The sequence below is a fragment of the Triturus cristatus genome, chromosome 6 (genome assembly GCF_964204655.1).
Source record: "Triturus cristatus chromosome 6, aTriCri1.1, whole genome shotgun sequence".
In the NCBI taxonomy this organism is placed as follows: Eukaryota; Metazoa; Chordata; class Amphibia; order Caudata; family Salamandridae; genus Triturus; species Triturus cristatus.
In genome coordinates, this window is record NC_140589.1 from 1496973350 (window position 1) to 1497000797 (window position 27448).

Here is a 27448-nt window from a genome sequence, read left to right on the forward strand (position 1 = left end):
CTACTGGGGGAGGGTAATTCAGGAGGAAATGAGCAGCAGGGTTTGGGGAAGCTCCCTCTAGATTTCATGGCTCAAACTAGATCGTTCCCTGGAAGACTAACTTGATTTTATAAAACACCTCGGGGATAGGAAATTATATATCCAGTTCAGGTTTGGTACCCTGCCCCTGAATGATTTTACTAGCAAATGGAAATGTAGGAACAAGTTTACTTTTAGCTGTCCTGGCAGTAAAAATCACCAAGAGACCCTAGCACATGTACTGTTTGCCTGCCCATTATACGTGATGCAGAGGAAAAACTGGCTTACTCCAATCTGCAAGCGATTGGGAACTGACAATTATAGAATCGCACTGAGAATCTTGAAGTCTGATGCCAGGCCACGGTTTGTTTGTGCAGTGGAAAAATTCTTGGGCCAAATGTGTGGTATTAGAGGCAGGTCTCAGAGGGCGTACATTTAGTCAAGTCTCAACCAAATTCCTCAGGTTTTAGTTTTCTTAACTTTTAAAGAAGGCGACATTTGTGGTTGCACAAGATGTATATTGTATCTTGATGGTTTTTTCATGGTTTTATCACTGTTCTATTGCATTTGATGAATTCTATAACTTGACGCATTTTAACATGGTTTTATCATTTTCATATTGCATTTATTATCTGTGTTTTTATCATGTAAATTACTGGATGGTACTGGAAAGAAGAAGCCAATGTGAACTACTGATTATACTTAATTGTAAATACTTTTATTGCATGACTGCGCCTTTTATCTAAGGCTACCAACCCAATATTGTTGGCTTCCATTTTATCGGTGTTTATTAAGGTGGATTCACAAATTTAACTGACTATATGATTGCCAAGAAAGAATATAGAAATGGCAGAATTTGTCATAATTGTTGTACATTTTTAACGACTTTACTAGGCTTCTGATTAAGACTCGCACTTTATTTTACCATTCAATATCATTGGCATATTGTAAGTAAACTTTTATGACTTGCAATCGAAATAAAGTAATTGATGATTATATTGTTATTGCGGACTATCCAAGCATATTATTTATTATGACAGGAGTTTTTAACTTGAAGTTACTGCCCACAAGGTTGATGAAATGCTTGTGTGCAGGTTGCTGGCCGATATATGAACACGCTTTTTTATATATATATTTTTATTGGCATTTAAAAACGACTGTTAATCACAATATATAGCACTGAACACATGTCGTAATCCAGCTTGGAGAAAGTAACGTTCCATGTCCTTTTAAATTCAAACATCTGTATCATAGAACATTGTATAGTATCCCTTTATGTCTTGTCACCATGTTTAACAATTTAGAGAAATAAGAAGAAGAAAAAAAAAAAACATTCTTTGAAGGCGATTCAGTTCCACTCACTGATTGCCAATAACTCCGTCCTAACTATATTATTCAGGTGGCGAGGTCTGCCGGTCGGAGCCTCCGCTTGACTCACACTTGAGTATTGTCCCTCACATTACTTTGTTGGGTAGACTGTCCTTGGTCTCGCTTGAGGTCTGTTATCATGGATGTCCAGGCTAGTCTGTCATCTTCGGCTTTTTCGTCCTTCACCATTCTCATCCGGACCAACTCCGCTGTCACCCACTCAGTGTCCCTCAGCCAGTCTAGGTAGTTCGGAGGGCGTGATTGCATCCACATAATTACAATTTGTCTTTTGGCCAACATCAGTCCCAAGTTCACAAAGTGTTTGCTCAGCTTTTTATTTTTTGGTGCAGGTAACAGGTTCCAACAGTACTACTTTAATTTCCCGAGGGATGGTCCACCCTGTGGCCTCTCCCAGTCTCACTAAGATTCTTTCCCAGTAGGGTTGCAACGTGGGATACTGCCAGATCATATGGATGAAGTCCGCTCCCCGAGTGATGCACCGAGGGCAGCTTTCTGCCTGATTTGGGTATATTATATGTAGTGTGCGCGGGGTTACATATACCCGATGTGTAATGAAGTAATTTGAAGCGGGCATTTGCACTGACTGTGTACCCCTATGTGTACCTTTCGCCACTCAGTCTCAGTCAGAGGTTCGTCTAATATTGCATCCCATTTCTGCTGAAGACCCAGCGACTCCCTTAGGAGGTCTTCTCTTAGCGCTCTGTACAGATGGAAAACGAGTCGCCTTCCTCGTACCATCTCTATCATCTTTAGGACGTTAGTAATGGGTGGCTCATCTGGAAAATTATGCCAGAGCTCTGGTGTGACACTTGATATTTTACTGTAGTGTATCAATTGGCCAGGTCCCAGCCAAAATTATTTTTATGAATAAGCTAGATTAATGTTCGCAATATTATAAGACTCACCAGCAGGTCGGAAATTTTGAATTCACCAGTTTTTTTTTTCATATTTGTCCCAGTCTGTAACTTCATGCAATTCACGTATTTTAACCTCTTAACAGAAGAGAGTGATCATTGGTCCCTACAGACAAACTTTGATATGAGACTCCATACGGTCAAAAAGAATGTCTTACTAGTTGATGTAGAGCATTCCCATCAAGAGTCCACTAGATTGGATTCTAATCCCCTTCAGCAAATGCTTAATTTTGCAAACCTTAGTATCCAAGCAAGAGGATTCTCAACAAACAGAAGGTAAACTTGTTTGATATCTACCGATGCTTAAGAAGATCGTTGCATGTCTACAAATTCCACTCAGATGAGGCAAAAATATGACAAACCCGCTACTTAACGCAGCCAAATTGAAATGGTTCGATAGAACATGCAAGTTTTTTAAAAGTCAACTGTATAAAATGCATTGTTAAAGGGTTATCCCGAAAAGCTACCTTGCCCGATGTTAAGCGTTCAAAACCATTAAAAAGGGACAATTAAAATTGAAAAATATGGATTACTCTAAAAATTGGGACATTATGTGAGGGGCTAATTAAACAAGGGGATACAGGGAATTTATTTCGTCATAGCTGTGCATTGTATACTAAATCTTCAGCTTGTGTGATTCCTGAGGTTTCCCGGGTTATTTATATAATGAATCTCTATGGTCATACTAAATTTCCCTCTACTGCAGTTCATTAAATACCAATTAGCGCTACTGTTTAAACATTTACAAAGCAAAGTACAAAGAAAACTATTCTATCAGTTGAGTCAAACAGCAGGCCCAGATAATTTACCTGCAGCAGTAATAAAATCAAACAGATTGGTGGGCTCACCAATGATAATAAAAAAACTGTTGTTGGGTTACAGAAATGAAGCTTTTTTCAATTTGGTGGAAGGCCGCAATTTTTAAAACAAATTTGTGAGAAAGAAGATTCCAGGCTTTCAGGAAATTGCAGGTAAACCAGTCTAACTCACATTAATGCTAATGTGTACTCAAAAGATATACTTCTGCATCTGGAAGAATAGATCTTAAAATATGAATTACTACCCATTAAGTAAGGTGGTTTTTCTGGAGATAATTTCTCCAATGACCAATGCTTTGTGCTATTGACTATAGGTTGGAAGTCTATCGAACTCAATGAGAATGTAGGCAGCCTCCTACTTAAAATACAAAAAATGCCTATGGAGGAAATTGGTCGATTGAAACATCCCTCCAGATAGGTTATAAATCCTCCAAGTAATCCATGACTCTAGTTAGGCACAACTGAAGACAGATCCAACCGGCTGTCACAATGTCAGGAGTGTGTTTGACCCCAATTCTCTTTGCATTATATCTGGCAGATTTACCAAAGAAATTAAGAGAACCAGACTGGTTTTCTCCAAAGAGGAGTCACATGTATTGTGACTTCTGTATTCTGATTATTTAGTATTGATGAACTATAATACAAAGAAAACTAGGGTCTTCATAGCTTTGTACAACTAACCACTTAATATTAAATGTGGGTGAAGAAAAGAATATCTGCAGAAAAAGCAGGTCCTTTTTACACTGTATCTTATTGGCAAAATAGTGGAGAAAGGGAATTTATATAAATATCCTGGCTTCACCTTCATCAGGAATATAAATGAATCAGCGCACTTAGACAACTTGGCTGTTGGAATTATAACTACATCTAGGGCAGAGGTCCTCAAACTGTGGGGCGCTCTTCTAGGGGTCTCTGGCTGCGTCCCCAAAGGTGTGAAATGCCTCTGTAAGTACTTGTAAATCAAGATGACCTGTAGGCACAACGTTGTTTATTTGGCGCCTTTCCAAGCGATCTTCATTTACATACAGCAGTTAAATTGCCTAAAAAGATTATGTGAATTGGGATCCTCGGTGTCATGGGGCCAGGGTCAGTTAATAGGATGGCAAGTTCATGGATGTTGCTGAAAACTATAAAATGTGATGTAACTATTTCATGATATTTTTCCACCTTCAAGTGACTGCATATAAATTAACGAAGATGTTTAATGAAAAATAGGTGCAAGTTAAACTAATTGGTGGGATATGTGCGTGTTTACTAATGGAACAGTTGGCTAATTTAATTACTGCAGAGGTCTGTGAGACCAGAGTCACGGAACTGAATCGTGGCTGACGCAGTGGGCAATGGTTGATCATTTATAGTGCTACGAGGTACCAGTCCCTGATGGACTACAGTGAATATCTAAGTAGTTTCATATACATGTATAAATGTATTGGTAAGGCATTAGACTGTACCTAGAAACATTTGTATAAGTGTTCATAAAAAGGTTGGAATCCAGATCTCAGCTAGCAACACCCTCAAATCACCTCTCAATAAGAAATAAATATTTGTGCACATGACTCCTTCAATTAAAGCCAATAATAGCTCCAAAGCAGCCTTAATATTTGGTGATTAATAAATTGCACACATGAAAAAATAAATTCAGGTTGCAGACACCCTTGTAAAAAAAAGCCTGGATTCTTCTGCAGTTCTCAGTTCATACCTGGGCTTCACAGCACAGGAGTCGCCACCCTCTTTCATTTGGAGCCATCTCAAGATTAGTCTTAACCGTCAAGCAGGGTCAGTGGAATTATGTGATTTTTGCAGCTCCGACATGGTTTGGATACCTATGGATTTGTTATATTTGCCACATAACCCATAATTAACTGCATAATCTGCAGATTTTAACAAATAGTTTGCAGCTGAGACAGTTAAAATGCTACAAAAAAAAAAAACATGCTCATTGCTGTATTCTGAAATTAATCAGGTACTAATGAGGTGAAACCTTTGCCCAGATAGCATGAACCAGTGCACAAGATTTGCCTTTTCTTGCTGCACGGAGTGAGCAGAGCAGACAATCTACTTCGCAGTGTTGTAGGCATCATTGGTGCTGCAGGTACTTGACATCAGGGCTCAGTGGCATGATGAGACAGCTAAACCTCAGTTAAGGCGGTCGTACTATCCTTCCTTGCTTGCATTAGGGTACAATACACAATTGCTGTACCAGTGTACCGTGGAGCAATGACCTAGGGGAGGGGGACATTTAAGCAGAGCAGAGCAGATGTCCCAGTTTGGATGTTAGAAATGCTACAGGGAAGGGAATGTGAGTCCATGTTTTTAACAAACGGCAGAATAGACAGCCCTTTTCGCAAGGCAGTAGCTATCACAAGTGAAGCAGGTTCAACACTACTGAGGTCCAGGGGTCGGAGGGGCCCACTGTATCACAATTATGACTTAAGAAAATATATATATATATGGGGGCTCAATTTCCTTATTAGCATTAGGGCCAAGGTCACATCTGCTGCAAAAAGAGGGACAACACATGGTAGCAATTTATTTTTTAATTGAAAGGAGAGAGATGTGGACTAATGGTGAACGTTGATGACTTTAGAACTAGGGAACAGGGTTCGAGTCTCTGCGTCGAATCAACATCCTGTGATAGAGCACAGGTAGATTCAGTGATTTGTCAGCTAACAAAAATGAATCTGAATCTGACCAGAGCCTCTGCTAAATAAAACTCAATAGGTACAAACAGCCTGTTTCAAGATTGCAGTGGTGATCAGGCATGGTGAGGAAGGGGTGAAAAAGACAGAAGAACTAGCTTGCAACTCAGGGAGACAGCTATCAGGAGTGCAGCAGCTACAGTTACATTGGGGCCAAGGAGTACGAGGGGCTTACAACACCACAATTATGGGGCCTGAGCATTTTGGTCAATTAAGGTTTTTGTTTAAAGAATTTGCTCTTTTATACACCTCTTTTATACACCTCACATTTAGGGGCCTATTCCGATGTCGGTCAGAAAGCATCAGACCGCGACATCCACAGTTTCAGTTCTGACCGCCTAATCACAACCTAGGCAGTCGAAAGTGAAACCGGGACGGTCATTCTGGCTGGATTTCGACCGGCTCAAGGAGACCGGCACGTAATTCCTATGGAGGATGTGTCTGTCGTGATTATAATGTCTGTTTCCAACAGGCTTTCCATATCGGGCTTTCCGACATAGAAAGCCTGTTGGAAATAGACTTTCGGGCCCCCTTCTCCCTGCAGCCTTTGGTTTGGGGCCAACGGGGCACTATGATGCCCCCCCGTTAATCCGTGCACCGTGTGGCAGGCACCTCACCTGCCGAACAGTGCAGAGATAAACAGAATCTCCCATTTCTCTATGGTAGCTTGTGCTATGGCCAGTTTACGGCTGCAGCACAATCTCCCATAGAGAAATGGGAGTATGCGATTGCATCATGTGCGGTTGCATTGTGATTGCGGTGTCAGGACTGACGATCGGAGGTCAGTCGGTTCCAAGACTGGCGACTGTGTCAGTCGGAAGCAACTCCAACCGACATTGAAATCGAGCCCTTATTGTGTATTATGAGCTACAGACAAAGTCTCCCTGACATGATTTAATGGGCCCACCCTCTGTACTCAGCCCTGCTCCTCACGATTCCCCAATCAATCCTTGTCCTATGTTTTAGGGGGGCGCGGTAGGCAATACTTAACTTTGTGGGGCTGAGAACAAAAAAAGTTTGAAGACATCTGAACTAGGGTGTTAGTTAAACTCAATCATGAAAAAGGCTCTATTGCACACCTCCTGCATAGACTGCAAACAGAGACAAAATACCACCTTGAACACTATAAATGAAGCAGAACTACTTAATGGATCCCAAAAGTGTCTTGGGACTCATTTGGAGAGGCATAGTCAAAAACTAATTTTGAATCTTTCACCTACTATGATGATCCAAGCAACAAGATGTAAATTAATTCTAACTTCATGGCCAGGTACGACAGACGCATGTATATGAAGGGTTTTCAAAATATTAAAAAGGACAGAAAACCTCTCGCTTGTGCGGAAACATGATTTAGTAAGCAAAAAGGAAATGTGCAAAGATTTTAGTAAATAGATAAATCCATACAAAAGAGAAGTACATCACACTTATAAATCTCTAAGACTTGCCTCTTTATTTATGGTAGAGAGTGCCTAATGCTGTCAAACACCCTGACTATATTTAGGCTAAAGAGATCCCTCAGGATATTACAGCCCTTTGCCTTGCATTTCAAAAGTGTTCCTCATTTGCTGCTAGGTTAGAAATCAGCGATTGTGGTTTATCAGAGTTAAAGCAAACTGGAACGGAGAGGCCTTAAAACTTGTATCCCATATCTCGGTTAATTGTCATGTTATTTTTTACACTTGTCATGTCAAGTCTGTTGTTTTGGAAACCACAGGGGATCCCAAATTGGACTTCTCAAACACTTTTCCCATCTGTGATAATAATTTTCCACATTTCCTTGAGGCCATACAAATGTTTATCTTAATTGTCCTGCTAAGTCATATTTTTTTTAGATTTGGGAGGCCGATTGTACATTTAGCGTCAATTTTAATTGTTTTAAAATTATGATGGGAAGGAGGATCACAAATTGATTTAACAGGAGAATAGACATTTTATCCTCAATGAACTACATTTCTCAGAGTGCCTAGCATAATGAAGCAACAAAAGTCTTTATAAAGCAGAGGTTGCACCAAAAAAATGGCGAAAGGTATGGGGGCCATGGCAGAAGTACAGGCAGACGGGGGGAGGACTAGGACCCTAACGGCTATTGTTATTTGCCTCACTAGTGCTGTTGAAGGTCGGTCATTGTCCAAAGGATGGGTAATTCACCGCATGTATTGTGCTAAACGTCCTGTATTGTTTGATGATCTGAGCAATGTTAATAAAATAAAAAAAAATCAAAAAGTCAAAAAAAGTCTTTATAAATACATACAATGTCTTATGAACAGCACTTCCTAGAACACCTTGCATTGAAAGGAAATATTGTATATACACATATAAAATGCCAAAGAGACAATGACGAGGTCAAAAGGTGTTATAATCTTGCCGTCCAACTTTTGATCACACTGGCTAGAATCACAACCCGGAATTCTTCCTGCTTTCGTGCTGCATATCTATACAGGAGTATCTGCCCAGATAGGCTTGGCACCAGCAATAAAGGAAAACTAGTTGCAGCATCACAGAACTGCGTTACATACTTCTCTCCTATGTAAGTATATATATATATTTTTTTTAAAATCACAAATTTGTTAATCTTATTTGTTTCTGTTCTTTGAAAAGTTATTTCTCTTTCTCAAAGTGTCCCGTGCGCAAGTATGACTATCCCTAGATAAAGAGCTTCTGAATTTGAATAGTAGAGGACCAAAACAGTACACAAGCAGTCAACTCCAGAATAAATCTTATACTAAAGGGTCAGCATAAGGTATTAGCTCTATTTTGATTATGAAGAGAGAATTTCCCAATGACAAAGTATCAAAGTTTTACAGTTACATTTGTTAACCCCTTCAGCGCTGCGCGGATTCCCCCGCGGTGCTGAAGGGTTCTAGCGCGGGCGTGGTCATGACGGAACGGTTCCGTCATGAGCACAGCTCAACCGATGCTCATGACGGAACCGTTCCGTCATGAGCATCGAAGGGGTTAAAAAACCGAAGCAGGCTGTTAAAGGGGTTGGCAAAAACAATTCAAGGGGGGGGGGGGGGGGGGGGACATAAATTCTAAAGAAATAATAACTTCTGTGCAGAAGTAGAGCAGAAATCTCCAGGGAATCCTTCACAGATTCCTTCCAGACAACGAGCAGTAGAAATCTGAACTATGGTGGCCCTTAGGAGAAGTGGAGGTTAGGGCACATGCACCACACTGGCGTAAGTGTGAGTGTTTTAATGAGGCGCATGCGTTACTAAATCGGTTGCGTCAATGTGTTACCTCTAAATTATGCGCTAATGTGTAAATCAAGTATTAAGGATTATCAACATAATGAATAACTCCACGATAGCGAAAAAATACATGTTCAAAATTATGTTCAAAACAATAACTGGCAAAGTCAATAGGTCTTGCCTGCGCGAGAATTATTGGCTTTATCAGTGTGTATTTTTAGCTCTGTTGTACAGCATCACGGCTGCTGTGCAGTATGGTTGAAAGTAAATTTAAAAAAACGCTATGACATGGTTACCACTGGCATCTAATGCCAAGTTAATGTGGTCCTCCCTAGAAGTTAATTAAGCCATTTGGGTTTGACCCAACGGACAATAACTTTTTTTTTTTTTATTTAGCTTCGGTTGCTTTCCACACATCTGTTTAAGACTCGACATGAGCAAGCACCTACAGGGTTTGGCAACTGCTCAGCCTTCCAGTCCCACAGTTACACCAATAACTCAACTTGACGAGGGTCCGACTTAACACAGACAACATATGAAAGAACAGTAAGAAACAAAAGGAACACCAGGAAAAAAAACATATTTTACAACACTACATAGCTTCTGCACAAGTATAATTTCCTTTGCATATTTTACTGAACAATCTTTATGCTGATTTGTTAATAAATATTGTTAAAACAGTTAATTGTTTATTGTCCTCATTGAGTGTGCCACTTAATCAAATTGTATCACCAAAAAGTACCCAATTGAGAGCAATAAGGAGAGACAGTACTAACTCAGTCCGTACAAGACCGTTGGACCCCCTCAAATGATCTCTCACAATTAGATTTCAAAATTAGCATCCACTACAATAAGCAATCAATTACAATTCAGTCCCTCTTCCAGAATGATGAACAAAGACATTTACAAAGCCAGGGGAGTGGGGTATGGAGGGGTCGCTAAATGTGTACTAGAGCAGCGATTCTTGACCTTTTGACTTCTGTGGCCCTCCGCTTAAACGTTATTAGAGCCCAGGGACCACCACTAAATCATTACTGGAATCCAGTCCCCCACTCTGCCTAAGCATCTTTGACGATTTGAACTGCAAAGCAATATACAAATCATATAAAAACAAGCATTGGAAAAAAATAAAACAAAATACTCAATTGCTGAAATAATTTATTTAATTCATAATCACAAAACAATATCTAAATTTTAATAGGAAGGTTGAAGCTTTTTGTTTTTGATTCAATTGAGGGCTCTCATCAATCATACTATAGTCTGGTTACTGTATTAGGACTGCTCCCAAAATGTGAGATGCAAACTTAATTTTAAGCCTCCAATTTCAAATACTTTCACATTTACAGAATGTTTTCATATATAAAATGTTCTATTTGACTTCTTTATTTATATACACTTTATTAATCTGTTACTACTTAATTTTCTGAGCCGTCGCGAACCACAGTATTAGATATCAGAGTGTCTTTCAAACCTGAGCTAGGTTAACTGTGATGTCCAGTCATTGGGTTCCACTTAAGAGTACTACACAACTCCATAAAACACTTGCACAGAGCAGTCGCTCAACATTGGAATTATTTTAATGTAAAAAAAAAATAAAAAACCTAAGAACAAGCATTAGAAATGCAATAGGTCTCGCATTTGCTTGTGTTAGACCTATTGTCGTTGTAATTGGCAACGGTTTTTACCTATTAAATACACTTGTAATAATGTTTGCTTGAATTTCTACAGATGTACATAGAAGAACAAGTTACTTACCTTCGGTAACGATGTATCTGTAAGAAACATTAGTTAGATTCCTCACCTTAGAATATCCCCAGGCGTCAGACTGGATCCGGAAGATTTTTCGTCAGCAATACCCCTTGCGCGTCGCTAGGCGTCGTATGCGGCTCCGCGTCAGTCGTCGGCGTCGTGCGCCGGAATGACGTCGGAGTACTTAGACGCCGCCCTCGCGCGCTGACGTCAGTTCTTGTACATAGCTTTCCGCGCCAGGAACGCAGAGCCATGCAAAGACCGACACTGGTGCCAAAAATAAAATCTAGGGGCCTGAAAAGGATAACCTTAACCCTAGATGTCAGTTCGCAGAACGGGGAGGATGGGTGGGTCGGTGAGGAATCTAACTAATGTTTCTTACAGATACATCGTTACCGAAGGTAAGTAACTTGTTCATCTGAAAGAAACACGTTAGTTAGATTCCTCACCTTAGAATAGATACCCAAGCAATACCATCCCCGGTGGTGGGTCTGCGAACCAAGATCACACCAGAAAGTCCTGGAGGACAGAACGGCCAAAGAAGCCATCCCTCCGGACTTGGCTGTCAAGGCAATAATGCCTGGCAAACGTGTGTAACGAAGCCCACGTCGCCGCCTGACAGATGTCCTGCAAAGGGACACCCCGTCCCAAAGCAGTAGTAGCCGCTGTGGCCCGAGTGGAGTGGGCGCGCAGCCCAACAGGAGGGTCCTTTTTTGCCAAGGAGTAACAAATTTTGATGCACAAAAAGACCCACCGAGAGATGGTCCGTTTGTGCACAGCTTTCCCCTTCTTAGCACCCACGTATCCAACGAAAAGTTGGTCGTCCACCCGGAACTGCTTTGTGCGGTCCAGATAAAAGGAGAGCGCACATTTTGGGTCCAGACGGTGGGCAAGGTGACAGACTGCCCAAGATGAAATGGAGTCACCACTTTCGGAAGAAAGGAGGGACGAGGCAGAAGGACAACCTTGTCCGGATGAACAGAGAGAAAAGGAGGCTTGGATGATAAAGCCTGGAGCTCACTCACCCGTCTAGCCGAGGTGATGGCTACCAGAAAAGCAGTCTTAAGCGTCAGCAGACGAAGAGGACAATTATAAAGAGGCTCAAAGGGAGCGCACATCAGAAATGTGAGAACAAGATTCAAGTCCCACTGAGGCATTACAAAATGGACAGGAGGGAACGTGTGAGTAATGCCTTTTAGAAAGCGTGTAACCACAGGGGACTTGAAAAGAGAAGGTTGATCAAGAAGCCGCAAGAAGGCAGAGATGGCAGCAAGATAACCTTTCAGGGTGCCCAGGGCAGAGCCCTGCCGGGCCAAAGAAAGAAGAAAGAGGAGAACCTCAGAAAGAGGGGCGGAAAGGGGATCCACAGCCTTTGCTGTGCACCATGCCACAAATTTGTTCCACCGGCAGGCGTATACAGTCTTTGTGGAGGGACGCCTGGCTGCCAGAATGATATCACAGACTTCAGGAGGCAAGTCAAATGGCATCAACTGCCGCCGCTCAATCTCCACGCATGGAGGTGGAGGCTGGACAGGTTCGGGTGGAGGACCGTCCCCTGCTGCTGCGACAGAAGATCCTCCCGAAGGGGCAGACGTATCGGAGGATCGGTCAACATACTGAGTAGCTCGGGATACCAGTACCTTCGTGCCCAATCCGGAGCCACCAAGATGACTTGGGCCCGGTCGTGCCTGATCTTCTTCAGCACTCTGGGCAGAAGTGGTATAGGCGGAAAGGCGTAAAACAGACCACAACTCCACTCGTGACGAAAAGCGTCGCCGAGCGAGTGCCGCCTTGGAAATTCCAACGCGCAGAACTGCTGACATTGCGCGTTCTCTTCGGTGGCGAATAGATCTAACCAAGGCTCTCCCCACTGCTGAAAGAGACCTTGCGCCACTTCGGAGTTCAGACGCCATTCGTGATCCATCATGCACCGGCGGCTGAGTTCGTCTGCTCTGGCGTTCAGAGAGCCCGCCAGATGTTGAACCACTAGAGTGACGCCCTGGTGTTCCAGCCACGTCCAGAGGTGCAGAGCCTCCTGACAAAGGGTCCACGACCCCACCCCGCCCTGTTTGTTGCAATACCACATGGCGGTGGTGTTGTCCGTGAACACCTGCACGACACTGCCCCTGACAGAGGGAAGGAAGGCTTTCAGTGCAAGTCGGATCGCTCTCAACTCCAACAGGTTGATGTGGAGACGAGACTCCGCCGGAGACCAGAGGCCTCTGATCTCCGCCTCTCCCATATGGCCACCCAATCCCAGGAGGGACGCATCCGTCACTACGACATGCTCCGGTTGGGGAAGGGAGAGGCTTCTGCCCATGACCCAATCGCGGTCCGTGAGCCACCACTGCAACTGCTGTGCAGTGCCCTCCGAGATCAAGACATGGTCGGACAGGTTGCCGTGATGCTGGGCCCACTGAAACTTCAGGTCCCACTGCAGAGCCCGCATGCGCCGCCTGGCGTGATGCACTAGTAGGATGCAGGAGGCCATCAGCCCCAGAAGCCGCAACACTAGCCTGACCGAAACCCAGGATAGAGGCCGAAAGATGGGAATCAGGGCCTGAATATCCCAGACCCGCTGTTCCGGTGGATAGACCCGGAACTGCGCCGAATCGAGAACTGCTCTGAAGAGGAGCTTCTGAGAGGGACTCAGGTGTGACTTCGGCACGTTGATGAAAAATCCCAGCAAATGCAGGAGATCCGCCGTAGTCTGGAGGTGGGAGACGACTGTCTGGGGCGAGCCCGCCTTCAACAACCAGTCGTCGAGATAGGGGAAGACTGGAACCCCTGATCTGCGCAGATGAGCTGCGACCACCACCATCACTTTCGTGAACACCCGAGGGGCTCTGGTGAGGCCGAAGAGGAGCACGGTAAACTGAAAGTGCTCTTGGCCCACCGTGAACCGCAGGTAACGCCGGTGGGCCGGCAGGACGGGGATGTGGAAATAAGCGTCCTGCAAGTCCAACGCTACCATCCAGTCTCCGGGGTCTAGGGCAGCTAGAACCTGAGCCAAAGTTAACATCTTGAACCTTTCCTTCCGGAGGAAGGCATTGACGTTCGGGAGGTCCAAGATAAGGCGGAGGCCCCCTTTGCCCTTCTTGGGAATCAGAAAGTAGTGGGCATAACAACCACGACCTACTTCTGGGCTCGGAACGCGCTCGACGGCCCCCTTGGCCAAGAGGGCCGAAACTTTCTCGTGGAGAAGATTCAAATGATCCCCGAGATACGGTGGTGCTGCGGTGGCATGGCTGGAGGGGTCGTCTCGAAGGGGAGGGAGTAGCCCCTTCGGACGATTTGCAGCACCCACCTGTCCGATGTGATGGACCGCCAGTGGAGCAGGTGATGGCGAACTCTGCCGCCCACTGGCGTGGCATGGGCCTGAAAGCTCGGACTAGGAAGGCTTTGAGGCGGATGCTGCCGGGGTGGATGTGGGCTGACCTAGTCGTCCTCCAGAACCGCCTCGGCGGAAACCACGACCACGAGCAGGTTGGTTCTGCGGCTGGTGGCTAGGCGCACGTGAGGAGGCACCCCTTCCTTGGCCACGAAAGGGGCGAAAAGCGGAAGTTTGCGACCGCGGGCAGAGAGGCCCAAGGACTTGGCCGTAGCCCGGGAGTCCTTAAAGCGATTCAGCGCACTGTCCGCTTTCTCGCCAAGAAGGAGTGCCATCAAAGGGCATGTCCATGAGAGTGCTCTTGACATAGCCCGAAAATGACGTGGACCGCAGCCAGGCGTGACGTGGTAGAAATGGCCCTACCCAGCGAGTCCGTAGTGTCAAGCCCACATCGGATAGCATGTCGTGCTGCATCCCTCCCATCGGCCAGAGCCTGGGTAAGTCGTGTCCGGACCTCCTCCGGACACAGGGGCAGCACGTCCTCCACCGCATCCCACAGAGAGTGGGAATAACGGTCCAAGAGACAGGCGGTGTTCAAAGACCGCAGGCCCAAACTAAGGGAGGAGAACAGCTTCTTGCCAAACTGTTCCAGTCTCTTGGAATCCCGGTCCGGCGGGGCGGTCGGGAAGGAGGATTGGGAGATAGAGGCCTGGATAACCAGGCTCTCAGGGGTAGGGTGTTGGGACAGAAAACTGGGGTCGCCCGGAACAGGGCGGTGGCGCCTGGCGACGTTCCTGTCCACAGGAGGAACTGTGGAGGGCTTGGACCAGGTGCCCTGCAGAACGTCAATGAGGGCCTCATTGAATTGCAGCAGAGGCTCAGTGGAGCTTGCTGCAGACTGAAGCACCTCAGTAAGGACGTTAGTCCTCACAGCCACGGCAGGCAGATCGAGCCCAAGGGCTGCGGCCGCCTTGCGCAGCACCACAGAGAAAGCAGCGCCCTCCTCCGAAGCCACAGTCAGAGGAGAGATGAATCCAGTGTCCGGAGAGGTATCCAGGCCACTGGCCTCCCCCAGTTCATCTGCCCAGTCCTGTGACATTTGAGCCTGAAGGGCCATAGGATCCTCGGATCCCTCCCAGTTGTCCCCATCATCCGATTCCTGGTATACAGGAGGAAGGAGCGGAGCCGGGCGATAGACATAATGTGTCTCCAGCGGCGCCGAACGCGGCGTCCATCGACACCGGATCGGCGCCGGGCCCGGAGTGGGGCTGAACCGGGGCTCGACGTCGAGCGGAGTCGGCGTCGGTATCGGTGTCGACGCCGGCAGAGGAGGCGTTACGAGGTCGACTGGCGTCGGCGGGGACTCGGGAACGAGTCCCTCGGGCGCTTGCGGCGTCGAGGCCGGAGCCGCCGGCAGGCAAGGCAGCCCAGTCAGGTCCGCGGGGCCCGAAGGCGAGCCAGCGGGCGTCGACAGCGGAGCCAGGCTCCTCATGGCCGAGAGGAAGGCACCGACTTCCGCCGGCGTCGCGTCAGTCCCAGGGACCGGTGGGTATGGGGACGTGCGCAGCGCCTGCGGCTCCGCCGGAGCCGCGGGGGTGGAACCACCCTGACCCTCGGCCGAGTCGCGCGACCGGCGAGGGGAGTCCGAAGAGCGGCGTCGCCTCTTGGACTTCTTGGAATGCTTCGACTTACCCGAAGACTTGGATCCCGATGACCGATGGTGACGTCGGCTGCGGCTCCGCGACCGATCCTTGGACCTCCTCCTGGACCGGGATCGAGAGGCGCGCGGAGCCAAGTGGCGAATCTCGAGAAGCTTACGGGACCGCTCCCGTCTAGCCTTCGAGGTCAGGGCCTTGCAGTCCGAACACGACTCCGCACCGTGGTCGAGGCCCAAGCAGTAAAGGCACCGGCGGTGATGGTCCGTAACCGACATCAAGCGGTTGCAGTCAGCACAGGCTTTAAAACCAGGCATCCTACCGGCACCGGAGTCGAGACAAGATCAAAAAGGATCGAAAAAAGTTAGTCAAAAATTGACTAAAGGGGTAGCTCTCCCGGATCTGCGCTTACTGGCGCGGAAAAAAGAAGAACTGACGTCAGCGCGCGAGGGCGGCGTCTAAGTACTCCGACGACGTCACTCCGGCGCACGACGCCGACGACGGACGCAGAGCCGCAGACGACGCCTAGCGACACGCAAGGGGTATTGCTGACGAAAAATCTTCCGGATCCAGTCTGACGCCTGGGGATATTCTAAGGTGAGGAATCTAACGTGTTTCTTTCAGATAAGAAAAATAAAGTTACGCTGTTTCCTAAATGGGAGTAAAGCATTTTGTAACCAGAGAAAAAAGTTCAAAGGAGGGCTAGCATGCAGAATGAATAGCATTCACACCTGTTTATTTGTAAAAGACGAGCCGGGACTGCACAAGCCGATGCAGCTTCGCTCTCCTGAGCAGCAGCCCCTGCACAGGTGCAGAGACTAAGCCATATAGCAGCTGGATGCCAGAAACACAGCAAAGGGCACTCCCTTGCCACCCCCCTCATCACCCCCCTAGATTCATTGGCCGGCAGGAGTTGAACAGCGTACAAAGGGATTGGGGGGGGGGGGGGGGGGGGGGGAGGGGTTGCACAAGGTAGGCAATGCTGGGCACTCAAAACGTACAGAGAATATTTGACATTCTTCCCAGAGGGCAGTGTGAGGAGGGGAATCCGGGAAAGTGTGGAATCCCGGCCCCCTGTAAGGTATTTCAGGTCCTCCTGACTTCAATTTTGCACTTATAACGAGCGCCAGCTACGCACCGACATTTCATAAAAGCGGCTAAAGGCCGTCCAGTTCATAAAGGGCACTATAGAAGAAAGTGCCAACAAGGAGATAGAGGAACGTAATCGCTGGCACAGGCGATGACTTCCCTAGTGAAATTCTTCGTGTTCTTACAGTACCGCAAAGGCACACGCGCTGAATAAAAGCAAGCACTCTCTTCCTGGGTTGCCGGTCATCTGCCCAAGAAGTGATTGCTGTTCTGGCGCCAACCCACATAGGGAGAGAATTCGGGGAGCCGCTTGTGTCCTTTGATGGCGGTTCAAGGTCCTCCCCCTAGCCTAACTTGGGAAGTACCTGCACTTATTTTTAGCATTGAAAGCACTAATGTGTCGGATACAAGGAAGAAAACGACCCCACCCTCTCCCCCTTTACGGCTGTGTTGTAAACGGTAGTCGTTGTAGGTGTGCAGTGGCCTCCTCACACCCCTAAATCCAAATGACACTGCACCCGCTGCACTATCTCTGCGCCTCTGAAGAACGCACACAATACGCTGCTGTACGAGGTTCAGTCCCAGGCCTGCAGTGAGAGGTCCTATCCCAGGGAACCCTACACTGGCCGGACGAGCTCAGGGCCGATAAATTATCAGTATGAAAATGGCACCATTCACTTTTAATGCCCTCTGCGGCTTCGCCTCTGTGGAACTGAAGTCAGCAGAGGCTGAAAATTACAATACACCATACTGCGTGGCAGCAACAGCCACCTGTGAAAGATCAAACCTCGGTCAAACCAATCATGTGTGGGCGCACCACCACCACAACAAGCAGAACCAAAAACAAAACACACATTATACGAAAGAAAGAAAAGACCAGGATCCTCGCGCTTCCTGGGTTGTAGGTCCTCTGCCGAAGAAGTGATTGCTGTTCTGGCGCCAACGCGCATAGGGAGAGGATTCGGGGAGCCGCTTGTGTCCGTGGATGGCGGTTCAAGATCCGGTCTGCATGCCTCAGCTTTGCATCCTTCTGGGGCCGGTTGGGTGGATTGCAGTTCCAGTCGCCCGCGATGCCTGCACTCCAGAGCAGGAGGCCACCCACGCTCTGAGGGAGGGACCGGGGTGTGCAGCAGCTAAGCGCTAGGCTTAAAGTAAAAAAAGAATGATAATAATAAACAGAGCGCGGTGTCAATGAATAGGGCACACCTCTTTGATTTAAAGTTATAAAAAAAAAAAAAATATATCAAATCACCCCAGGTACTCCGCTACTAGCTGCAACTATTAAAGTAAAAGCGCGCATTGCGCTCTGTATACAAATAAGGCACGCCATTGTCCCACGAGTGCTGGGGGGGGGATGGGTGTTGGTAAATATTCAATTAAAAAGCACTTTGCTCCGCATGCAAGTAACGCCCGCCGTTGTCCCGTGACTGCTGTGTGGGTGAGCTGCAATTCAAGCACCAGCATTGTCCCACATTATTAAAGAAAATGGTGCACCCTGACTAACTAAAGCATCCTGTGTAACGCCACAAGTGAACGATCCAGTCCGGGTGGGCAGGGCCAAAAGGAGACAGGGCGGTAACAAAGAGGGACTAAAAAGCCTCTCAATCAGAGGCCAGCGTTTAACTTAGACGATGACGCACGCTAATGAGACCAAGGGGCGGAGCCTACACTCCACTTCTAAAACTTAATCGATTTGAAGAAGCCTCGCAGAGTGAGCAGTGCATGCGCGCTGCAACGCTAGGCGAGTCCTAAAAAGAGGAGTCAAGACAAGTAGTTCAAGAGACAAACTTGCGTAAAAAGGCAAAATTAAAGGGCATTGACAGGGCACAGGTGAAGGGCTCAAATGGAAGTTTAAAAAGATCACACCATGGAGAAATCTAATGTTGCCTGCGGAACAACATACTATCCAAACATAAATTAACTGATGGAAGTACAATGAAAATCTTGCATTAGTTTCCTTCAGAAAGCACTAGTGCTGCAGCTCCTGAAGAAGTCTGTTAAAATGCCCCAAATAAAGAAAGTCGGGTGCACGTCTGTGGGCTCTACATAATGTAGTATAACTAAATTAATCAAAAACAAATCATCCAAGCCACATATGGCATAACTACGGAGAAGAAAGTCAACAATAGTCAATCTGTATCTTACCCAAGAGCCAGGATTTGAAAGCTAGATTACATTTTACAACATTCTATCATGCCTAAACAAGGAAAATGTTTGCCTGTTACGGAAGTCTAGATCTTAAAATATTAATCCCCCCTTTCCGGCATCCTAAGATTTTTTTTTCTAACTAGCCATTGAGGACCAATCAACATTAGCTAAATATTCAAATTACATTGGACTGGGCATCACACACATTATAACCTATTGTTCATACATAGATAGAGGGTGAGAGAATGGGGTTTGAGCCAATAAATTATTATTATAGATTGCCTTATTGAGATGGGAAGGTAATTTGAATGACATTTCACCCAGAACACTACTTCTTGCTCTTCGCTCCAAATACAAGTTAGAGTTTAGTATTAAGGGACTGGAATTAAAACAGTTTTGGCAGTTTTCAGATCCTTCCTGGCCCTGGTTTGAGGATACAATCAAAAAGGTCCATGGGTGGAGGAAAAATGTTAATTGCTAACGACTAATGAAGCGGTACATTCCTCGTGTAAAACACTACTTGATTGGTTAAATGTTTGACTCATCCAGTATATTTGCTAATTTAAAACTTGGATATATTGGTTTATAATATAGTGGCAATATAAAATAAAGTACTCTTTACCTGGTATAGTTGATGCCCTCACTTGAAGAGTGATTAGGGATGCCATCACTGCAGATGTTTATGTCACTGAAGAAAACGTTCCTATTGGAAGAAAAGAAAAAGGTTGTTTATAAATTGTAACACGTGCAGCAATATCAGCAAGACAGCTGTTGTGACTTCAGCCAACTTCATGATCAGTAAAGTCACTAGGAACATCAAAACCGAGCCAATAGAGACTCACCAAGGCAACAACTTGTTACCTCTGAAGCACTCTGCTTCAAATTTCTCACTACATTTACACTTGGACAAGATTAATAGAATGTAAAACGATGAACGTGACTGGCCCCACCCTGTTACAGAAGCATTGGCAAAACCAATAGGTCACCTTATAAATGCGCTGTCAAGCCAGACCAAAAAAGACATGTGCATGAACTGTCCTCCTCCCATCTGTGCTGCTGCCTGATAGAAACACTAAAAGTTATCTAGTTATCAAAGACACTTTAATAGCATTGAAATGGCATGTGTGTGCCCTGAAAAAGTTTCAGCTTCGGCAGCTGCACAAATAAACTAAATTATCACAGCTGTGTGAAGGGCAAGCATTTTTTTGTGGAATCACGCAACTTCTGCCCAATCAAAAAAGGTACTCTTGACTTCTAACAAGAGGGTGAAGCCAAAGCCCCTTCCCTGGTGACACTCACATAATTGTCATAATTGTCTGGCGAACGCAGTGCTGTCAAGCCACACAAAAACAAGCATGTGCAATGCAATCGGTTTTACATTTGCGAAAGTTAGAGCTATTTGCGTTGTAAATGATAGTTTTTTATTTATGTTTGTTTGTAGTCGAGTGCATAGATGTTGTTTGTAGTGGAATTACGTGGTTTGAATTGGAATGGTTAGTTGTGGAATTGTGTGTAGTGTACTTGTGTCTTGGAAATATGTGCTATGTTGAAAAGATAGGGGTGGGAGCTCGATAATTAAGATTGAGAGTGATAGGTAGTTTGTGTATGAAGTAGTGAATGAACTCTAGAAAAAGTAGAAGAAAGTGTGTGAGAAAGTATGAAGGGGAGAGTAAGTTAGACGCATAAAGAAGCTGCACTTGTGTACGCAGAAGACATCAAAAGAAGAGGAGTGTCAGGAGGAGCCTAGCCTGCAGCCGAGATGGCCGCCTAGCTCTTCGGCTCCGCCGACCCTTGCGCCCTTCGTCGATATCCTGGCAAGAATCCTGCGCCTCCGAGCCCTACGCTTACCAGCGCCACGTTCCTGACCACGTTACTGTGACTCCGGTCGAGAACGGAGCTGCCCCGGCGGAGTTGAGCCCCGGTTACCATTCCGGCCTTCCAAGCGGTCGCAGCCGGGCTATTGTTTAGTGGGGACGGCCGGCGGCGACAACGATAGCAGCGGCCGCTGTGGAGAGGGAGGAGCCGGTGCACCGGACCTGGAGCGCGGCGCTGGGATTCTCGCAGCAGCCTTTTCCATGCTCGGCTGCCCAGCGCGCCTCGCTCGCAACATTGTATCCGGCTCCCGTATACTGTATCCCGGCCCAGCTGGGAGAGGGCCGGGATCGCTTCTTTGTTGCAGTCTACAGCAGCGGCCGCCATCTTCCGCATCGGGAACCCTGGTCCTGCCGGTGGGTTTCCCTGCACCACAGATTCCCCTGTCCTTGAAGCCTCTCCACGACCGGCTGCCTCCACGTTTCCTGCACCACCGGGGCCCCGCAGAGAGCTCGTCGCTTTCCAGATACCGATGGCTGGTGAGGGGGGCTTGCTTCCCGGGGCGTTTGGTGGTTGCTTGCCTAAGATGGCGGACGCAACAGCACCCTCCCTCCTTGATCCACCGCTGGGGCTTCGCGACATCCTGGCAGCACTGGAGGACCTGCGGTTGGCCTTCTGCGACTCTTTCACTGGTTTGGGGGACCGGTTTGATTGGACTTTTTCAGCTGGCCATGATGATCCTCCAGTGCGGCATATTAAGCCACATCTTCAGTCGACTGTCGGTGGATCACCTGAGTTGAGGTATGTGGCAGTGACGGGGGGTCGTGTCCCAGTGCCCGCTGCGGTACTCGTCGGCTCTGCCCTGGAGGAGTCTGACAATACTGCTCCCTTGGTATGGCCGGAGCTTGTGTCTCGGACGCCGTTTTGCCCATCTCCTTTGTCCTTTGGTGCCACGTTTCTGAGCGTCCTCCTGGACTTGCTTCCTGTACATCGGCCGGCCGCTACTCTGGAACTTATGCATCGTCCTGCTCCCTGTTGTACTAGCCACGGCATAGCAGTGGCGCAATCTGCGGTCCTTTACTATCGAGCTTCACTCCAGTTTGACTTGTCTCTTACACCTCGATTTCTGCAACGGACTCCATGGTGGCCCATCCCGCCCAGGTTGGCTGTACTGCAATTGGATTCTGTTGGACTGCAGATTCGAAGGGGCCAAGGCTGAGGAGGGGGGTTTTTCTTGGTGCACATTGATACGTGTATGGCTGGGACTGGGACTTGTGACTGTTGGAGGTACATGTAGCGTGGGTGTTAGGTCGGGGCCTGGGGTTGGGTGACCGCGGGTAACGTTTTTGCTTGCATTGAATAGATCCTTGGCCCTCCTCCGATTAATCGTGACATTCTTTTTCTTTTTCTTCTCTTTCTCTTCTCCTACATTTCGGGTACTCTTTTGGGGCGACAGACACACTGCTAGGGGGGGGTAGGCCGTAGCCTCTGCATGCGTGTAGGGTGGGGGGTATATTTCCTTGTTGGTTTTTTTCTATGGGCCTCCTTTTTCTTTCTTCCTTTTCTCTTTTTCTCTTCTCCCTTTCTACTCTTTACCCTTCCCGCTTGCTCTTTCCTTTCTTATTTCTTGGGTCGTTGGGAGGATTGGGAACTTGTGGGTAGTGCTTGGGGATCGTCATGTGACATGCTTCTTTTCTATCCTGATTACATTGAGTGCGATTGATTACCTTACGGATAATGCTTGCTGACTCTTCTGATGATCGTTGCCCACTATAGTCCTAACTGCATTGCTTTGATTCGGATCCTTCCAGACCTGTTGCTATGGACTTATTTCAAAACTTTATAAAAATTAAACCTCATCATCCTGGCGCTCGGCGGCACAATTGTGTATAACGTAACCTGGTCTATTCGTGCTGGTACTGATATGCTGCTGAGTTGTATAATTGATTGCTGATGTGCCCTTTTATTGTCGAGGCCGGCCTGGGGGTTGTAGGCCCGTATTTGTCTGCACATGCTGTTAAATAAAGGTTTTTAAAAAAAAAAAAAAAAAAAAAAAAAGAAGAGGAGTGAGTGTGTTTGCGTTTTTTTTTTTGAAAGGTTATGGTAAAGAAGCAGTGCTGAAAGACCTGAAGAAAACCAATATGAGAGATGCTTGATCAGTGCATGTGTGTGCAATGAAATTATGTGGATAGCAATTATGTGGAAATTAATTGTAGTGCTGTGGTATTGTGTGTCGTGTGGTGGTATGCATTGAGTAATTATGAGGCGTGGTGTTGAATTGTGTGGCATGATGTGGAATTGTGTGGTGTGAATTGGATGTATGTGATGTGTAGTGGAATTATGTTGTGGAGTGGAATTGCGTGGCATGTAATGAACTTATGTTGAGCGGAATTATGTGCAGTTGAGTGCGTTTATGTGGAGCGATGCTATGTGGCATGGAGTCGATTTATGTGGAGTGCAATTATGTGTTTTGTAGCTGAGTGGATGCATGTGTAGTGGAATTTTCTGGAGTTGAATTGGGTTACCACTTGATACATAAAAAACAGATCAAGTTCTGATACCTCTCCAGAAAAGCAAACTGATCTTTTTAGTTTACAGGACTACAAACTTAACAAAACCTCTTGGTATCTAGGGAGGAGCCCCACATAATAGGGGATCAAAGGCCTCTTCAAAGTAAGCCCTTAATGCTCTCAGAAAATGGAAACAGGCACACTCCTAAATGAAAAGCCAAAGTACAAGGTCCAGTTGGTTTATACACAAATTAAGGTCCAACGAACGAAAGCAGTTTGCCCAGAAATACAAGATATATATTGTTGGTGAAAGGCCAAAGCAGTGATTAGAAAGAAGGTCCTGGGTCAGAAAATTAGCTACTATAGCACATTTCTTGCATCTTTGTGTTTTAGAAAGAAATAGCAAAAGATACTCGGAGAAAAGTTTATGTGGAGGTGAAATAGATGCATGAGCAATGCAAGACATGGTCTGCATCAAAGTAACGGGCAGTGAAGTAGTGAGACGCCTTAAGGAAAGGTGATGACTGAGGGGTGGGAATGGCAGCAGTAAAGGCAGGAAGATTTGAGGGGCAAACTTTGGAGCATAGATCAGTGACTACAGTATCCATCAGCTGCCTCAGCACCAGTTACAACCAGCATGTCAGAGAACAGCTACTGATAACCGAGTGCGTGGTTGCAGAAACGTTACTTGTTCTCGCTAAAAACAACTTAGCAGGTGGCGATAATACTGAAAATACTGAAAAGGCTAGACCGAGTTTTCCCAATATCCATCGGAAAGAGAAATTTACTTGGGCTACATGCATAGGTGACAAGCTTTCTGTATGCATGAGTTACATTTCTATTCAAAATGTGAATGGCCTTCACATCCATTAGTTGCGATCTTTGGGTGGCACTTATCACCATTGTTGACAAAGTAAACATGCAATGTACAGGAGCAGTGTTGTGGAATGAGAGAGGGGGAGGCAAGGGGCGATTAAGGGACATGAAGCAACCAAAGCAGTTTTGTGGGAGGGGCGAGGAGGCGGCACAGGGAGATAAAGGGACAGCAAGCAAATGAAGCAACCAAAGTTTAATTGCAGAAGTAAACAGAACAGTAAATGAGCAAAGAGGCAGGCCAACTTAAAAAAAAAAAAAAAAGAGTTCCTCTCCAAGTATAAATAACCTGAACAGCAAGAACATACGTAAGAGGGGCAGTCCTCATTGGTGGATACAAAATTCCAAAAGGAGGGACTACTAAGTATATTCACCAATGAAAAGCCAGCATTTCTTAAGGGCAACAACAGGAACTAATGAAAAAGATGGGCGTTTCAAGACCACATCCTAGATACAACATGTCTCAAACAGACCGCGCAAGTGCTGCCTAGGCGAGACCTAAAAAGTGGGACTGGAAGTAGCTGGTAGAGGAAAATATATTCCACATTATATAGGGCTACACATTACTTAGTGGCACGTTTAGCCAGCATCATATCAGTGCATATGCTAATGATGACAATACCCTTTTATGTTAAACAAAATTCTATCAGTAGATGAAAGTAGAATGAACTTTACAGGGAAGCAAAACTAGAGGTACCGGAGCTTGTTGCAACAGTTGTGCAAATTAAATGAAATTTCATGACAGATTTCGTAAAACCAGTAAAACGTAAGAATTAAACCACGTTAGTTTAAATCTCATTGATTTCGACGGCACGCAGACAATATCTTAAAAAGCAGAAGTTGGTTTTAACTATTGCAGAAGCAAAATCAACCAATGATGAACACATATTGGTTTCCTTCCAACTAAAAGGCTGTTTCCGCAAAAGCTGACCAGCCTTACATAAATTTCACAAGTCAGCAAGAGTAGGACTCCAAATAAAGATTTGAAGTAAAGGTATTTTACTCAATACTGCTGGAATTTGGAAGAAGGGAGATTTAAGGATAAAAAAAATAAAAAAACTTGCATGTGCAGATCTACACCTACATCTCTGCGTAGATCTCCGCTTTTTTGCTATTCACCATTTCCGAGTAGAGATTTCCTCCTATTTGCAGAATTAAGACCCCCACTCACTAAAATGAGAGGGTGGAGCCTCTTTAACTCATCTTGCGGTAGTAAAATTACTTTTAGTTGGCCGTTTGAGCTCTCCTTCACCGGGATGGACATCTTCGTGTTAGAAAATAAAGGGAAAATTGTTGACCTTTATTTTCAAAAAATATATTCAAGTTACACATTACCTCCTCAAATTATATCAAATTTTTAAATATTTTAAATTCATTCAATATATTTTTTAAACAATTTAAAAATAAGAATTGCCACCCTCACTAACATTTTATTCAGTCAAAATAATTATTTTGACCACAGGTCTTTAAACAGCAAAAAAATGTTTATATACACTTAAATAAGAAAAGTAATTTTCCATACATTTCATTACACGATGGATAGATCATAGTCACACCGCTTCAATATACCCATTGAATGAGAAATGGTTTTAAAAATTTCAAATTAAAAACTATACTTTCTAGTCTTCTATAAAATGTATACTAAACATCCCCACCCCATCATGACTTTCATCCTGCAACTCATTTCTACATATAAAACTTTACTGTGACCATGTATCTTCCAATAGCTATTGCAATGTCAAGGTTAGGCATGTTAACAAGAAGTTCAATGGCTAGTGCACGGCATAGAGTAGCATATTTTCAAAAGATGGGGCGTAAAAGGTTTCTGCAGGGCTATTAATTTTGAGCAACCCACCAACATGTGCAAAACGTTACACTTTGTGCCCAAAGTACACGTACATTTACGATCAGGGTTGCATAATTCTCGTATTTTACCACACTCCAGGCAAAAATTCCATGTTCATAGTACAGATGATAGAAATCATCACAGCAAACTCTACTCCCCATTCCAATGATATTTTCCTAGAAGACTTACATCTCCACTAGGATAATCATATTGACAATAAGATCAATTTACTCAAAGCCTACCTTGAAGATCAATCGCTGGTTCAAGAATGCTATCTACTAACCCATTCTAAAGGCTCTTCCATAGACTGGATCATCTCTAAAGAAAAAGCTGATCATCCATTGCGACTGGTCCGATCATCACATCATTACCTTCCAAATACCTCACATAAAATCGAAAACCTCCTCACAATCAATAAAACCCAGAAAATTGACTTTTGACAGTAGAGGGCTCAATATGGAAAATCTCGCAGCATGCTGTGAGAAAATTGCAACCGCCTAACAACATGGTAGACAGTGACCTCACAGATTTTTACAATAATAGAATGACGAGCATAATTTAGGACATAGCCCCTTTAAAACTCAAAAAAGGCCCCTGACAAAGATAAAAACCCTTGGTTTAACGGTTCCCTTAACGAAGGAAGACGATCACTCAGATTCACAGAGCGGAAATGGCGACAACACCCTTCCTCACCCCATTTAATCCAACCAAGGACAGGTCAGAAAGGCCTACAATAAAAGCATTCTAAAATTCTAAAAAAGCTTCTTCAGGAAAGAACTGGATAATGCAAAAAACAGACCGAAGAAACTATTCGAACTGCTAAAAGATCAATCCAACAAAACGGCCAACTCTGCAGCAACAAAATCAAACATAAGCAGCAAAGCTTTCTCCTCCTTTACAGCTAAAGCCAAAATCGATGGAGGTGGAGCTCAAAAAAGCAGCTGAAGGGGGGCGTGGCTTGACAGGCCATCATGGCAGACGCAGCTTAGCTGAGCTCCGTCCACCCACGCCATAATCCAATAATTATCCTTCTAAATCCCGCCTGGAGAAGACTCACCTAGCTCCGCCGATTACCCCACCGGCTCTGGAGTGTGGAGATCTCTTCGATTTGAAGATCGGAGGGGTGGTAGCAGAGAACACCACAGATCCTCGAGTCGGACTGCTGATTGCCGCACTCGCTGTTGTGGCCGGCCTGGGGACTGCGGTGTGGAGCTGCGGTGCGGGCACTGCTCGGCACTCAGGCATCGGACCTTGGAGTGGGAGTGCCGAGTGCCCCGTGCCCCCCCCCGGCAGGCTGTTTTTGTGTGTAGCGCAGCACCGGTGTGCGGAGATCACCCTTGGCCCATTCCACTCTGCTCCGCGGCCGCCATCGTACTGGTGCAGTGCCGTGGGTGTGATGGCGCCTA

General features: G+C 45.8%; 1 protein-coding gene across 2 annotated transcripts in view; it reads right to left on the bottom strand.

The window, feature by feature from the left end:
• The window catches only part of GPCPD1 (glycerophosphocholine phosphodiesterase 1), a 701876-nt gene that overhangs the window by 626664 nt on the left and 47764 nt on the right, over nt 1-27448 (bottom strand). For both annotated transcript variants that reach the window (XM_085612626.1, XM_085612627.1), the window contains exon 2: nt 19624-19704. In XM_085612626.1, coding sequence (XP_085468752.1) covers nt 19624-19669 — 46 coding nt within the window. In that variant the 5' untranslated portion in view covers nt 19670-19704. The remainder of the gene's footprint in view (nt 1-19623; nt 19705-27448) is intronic.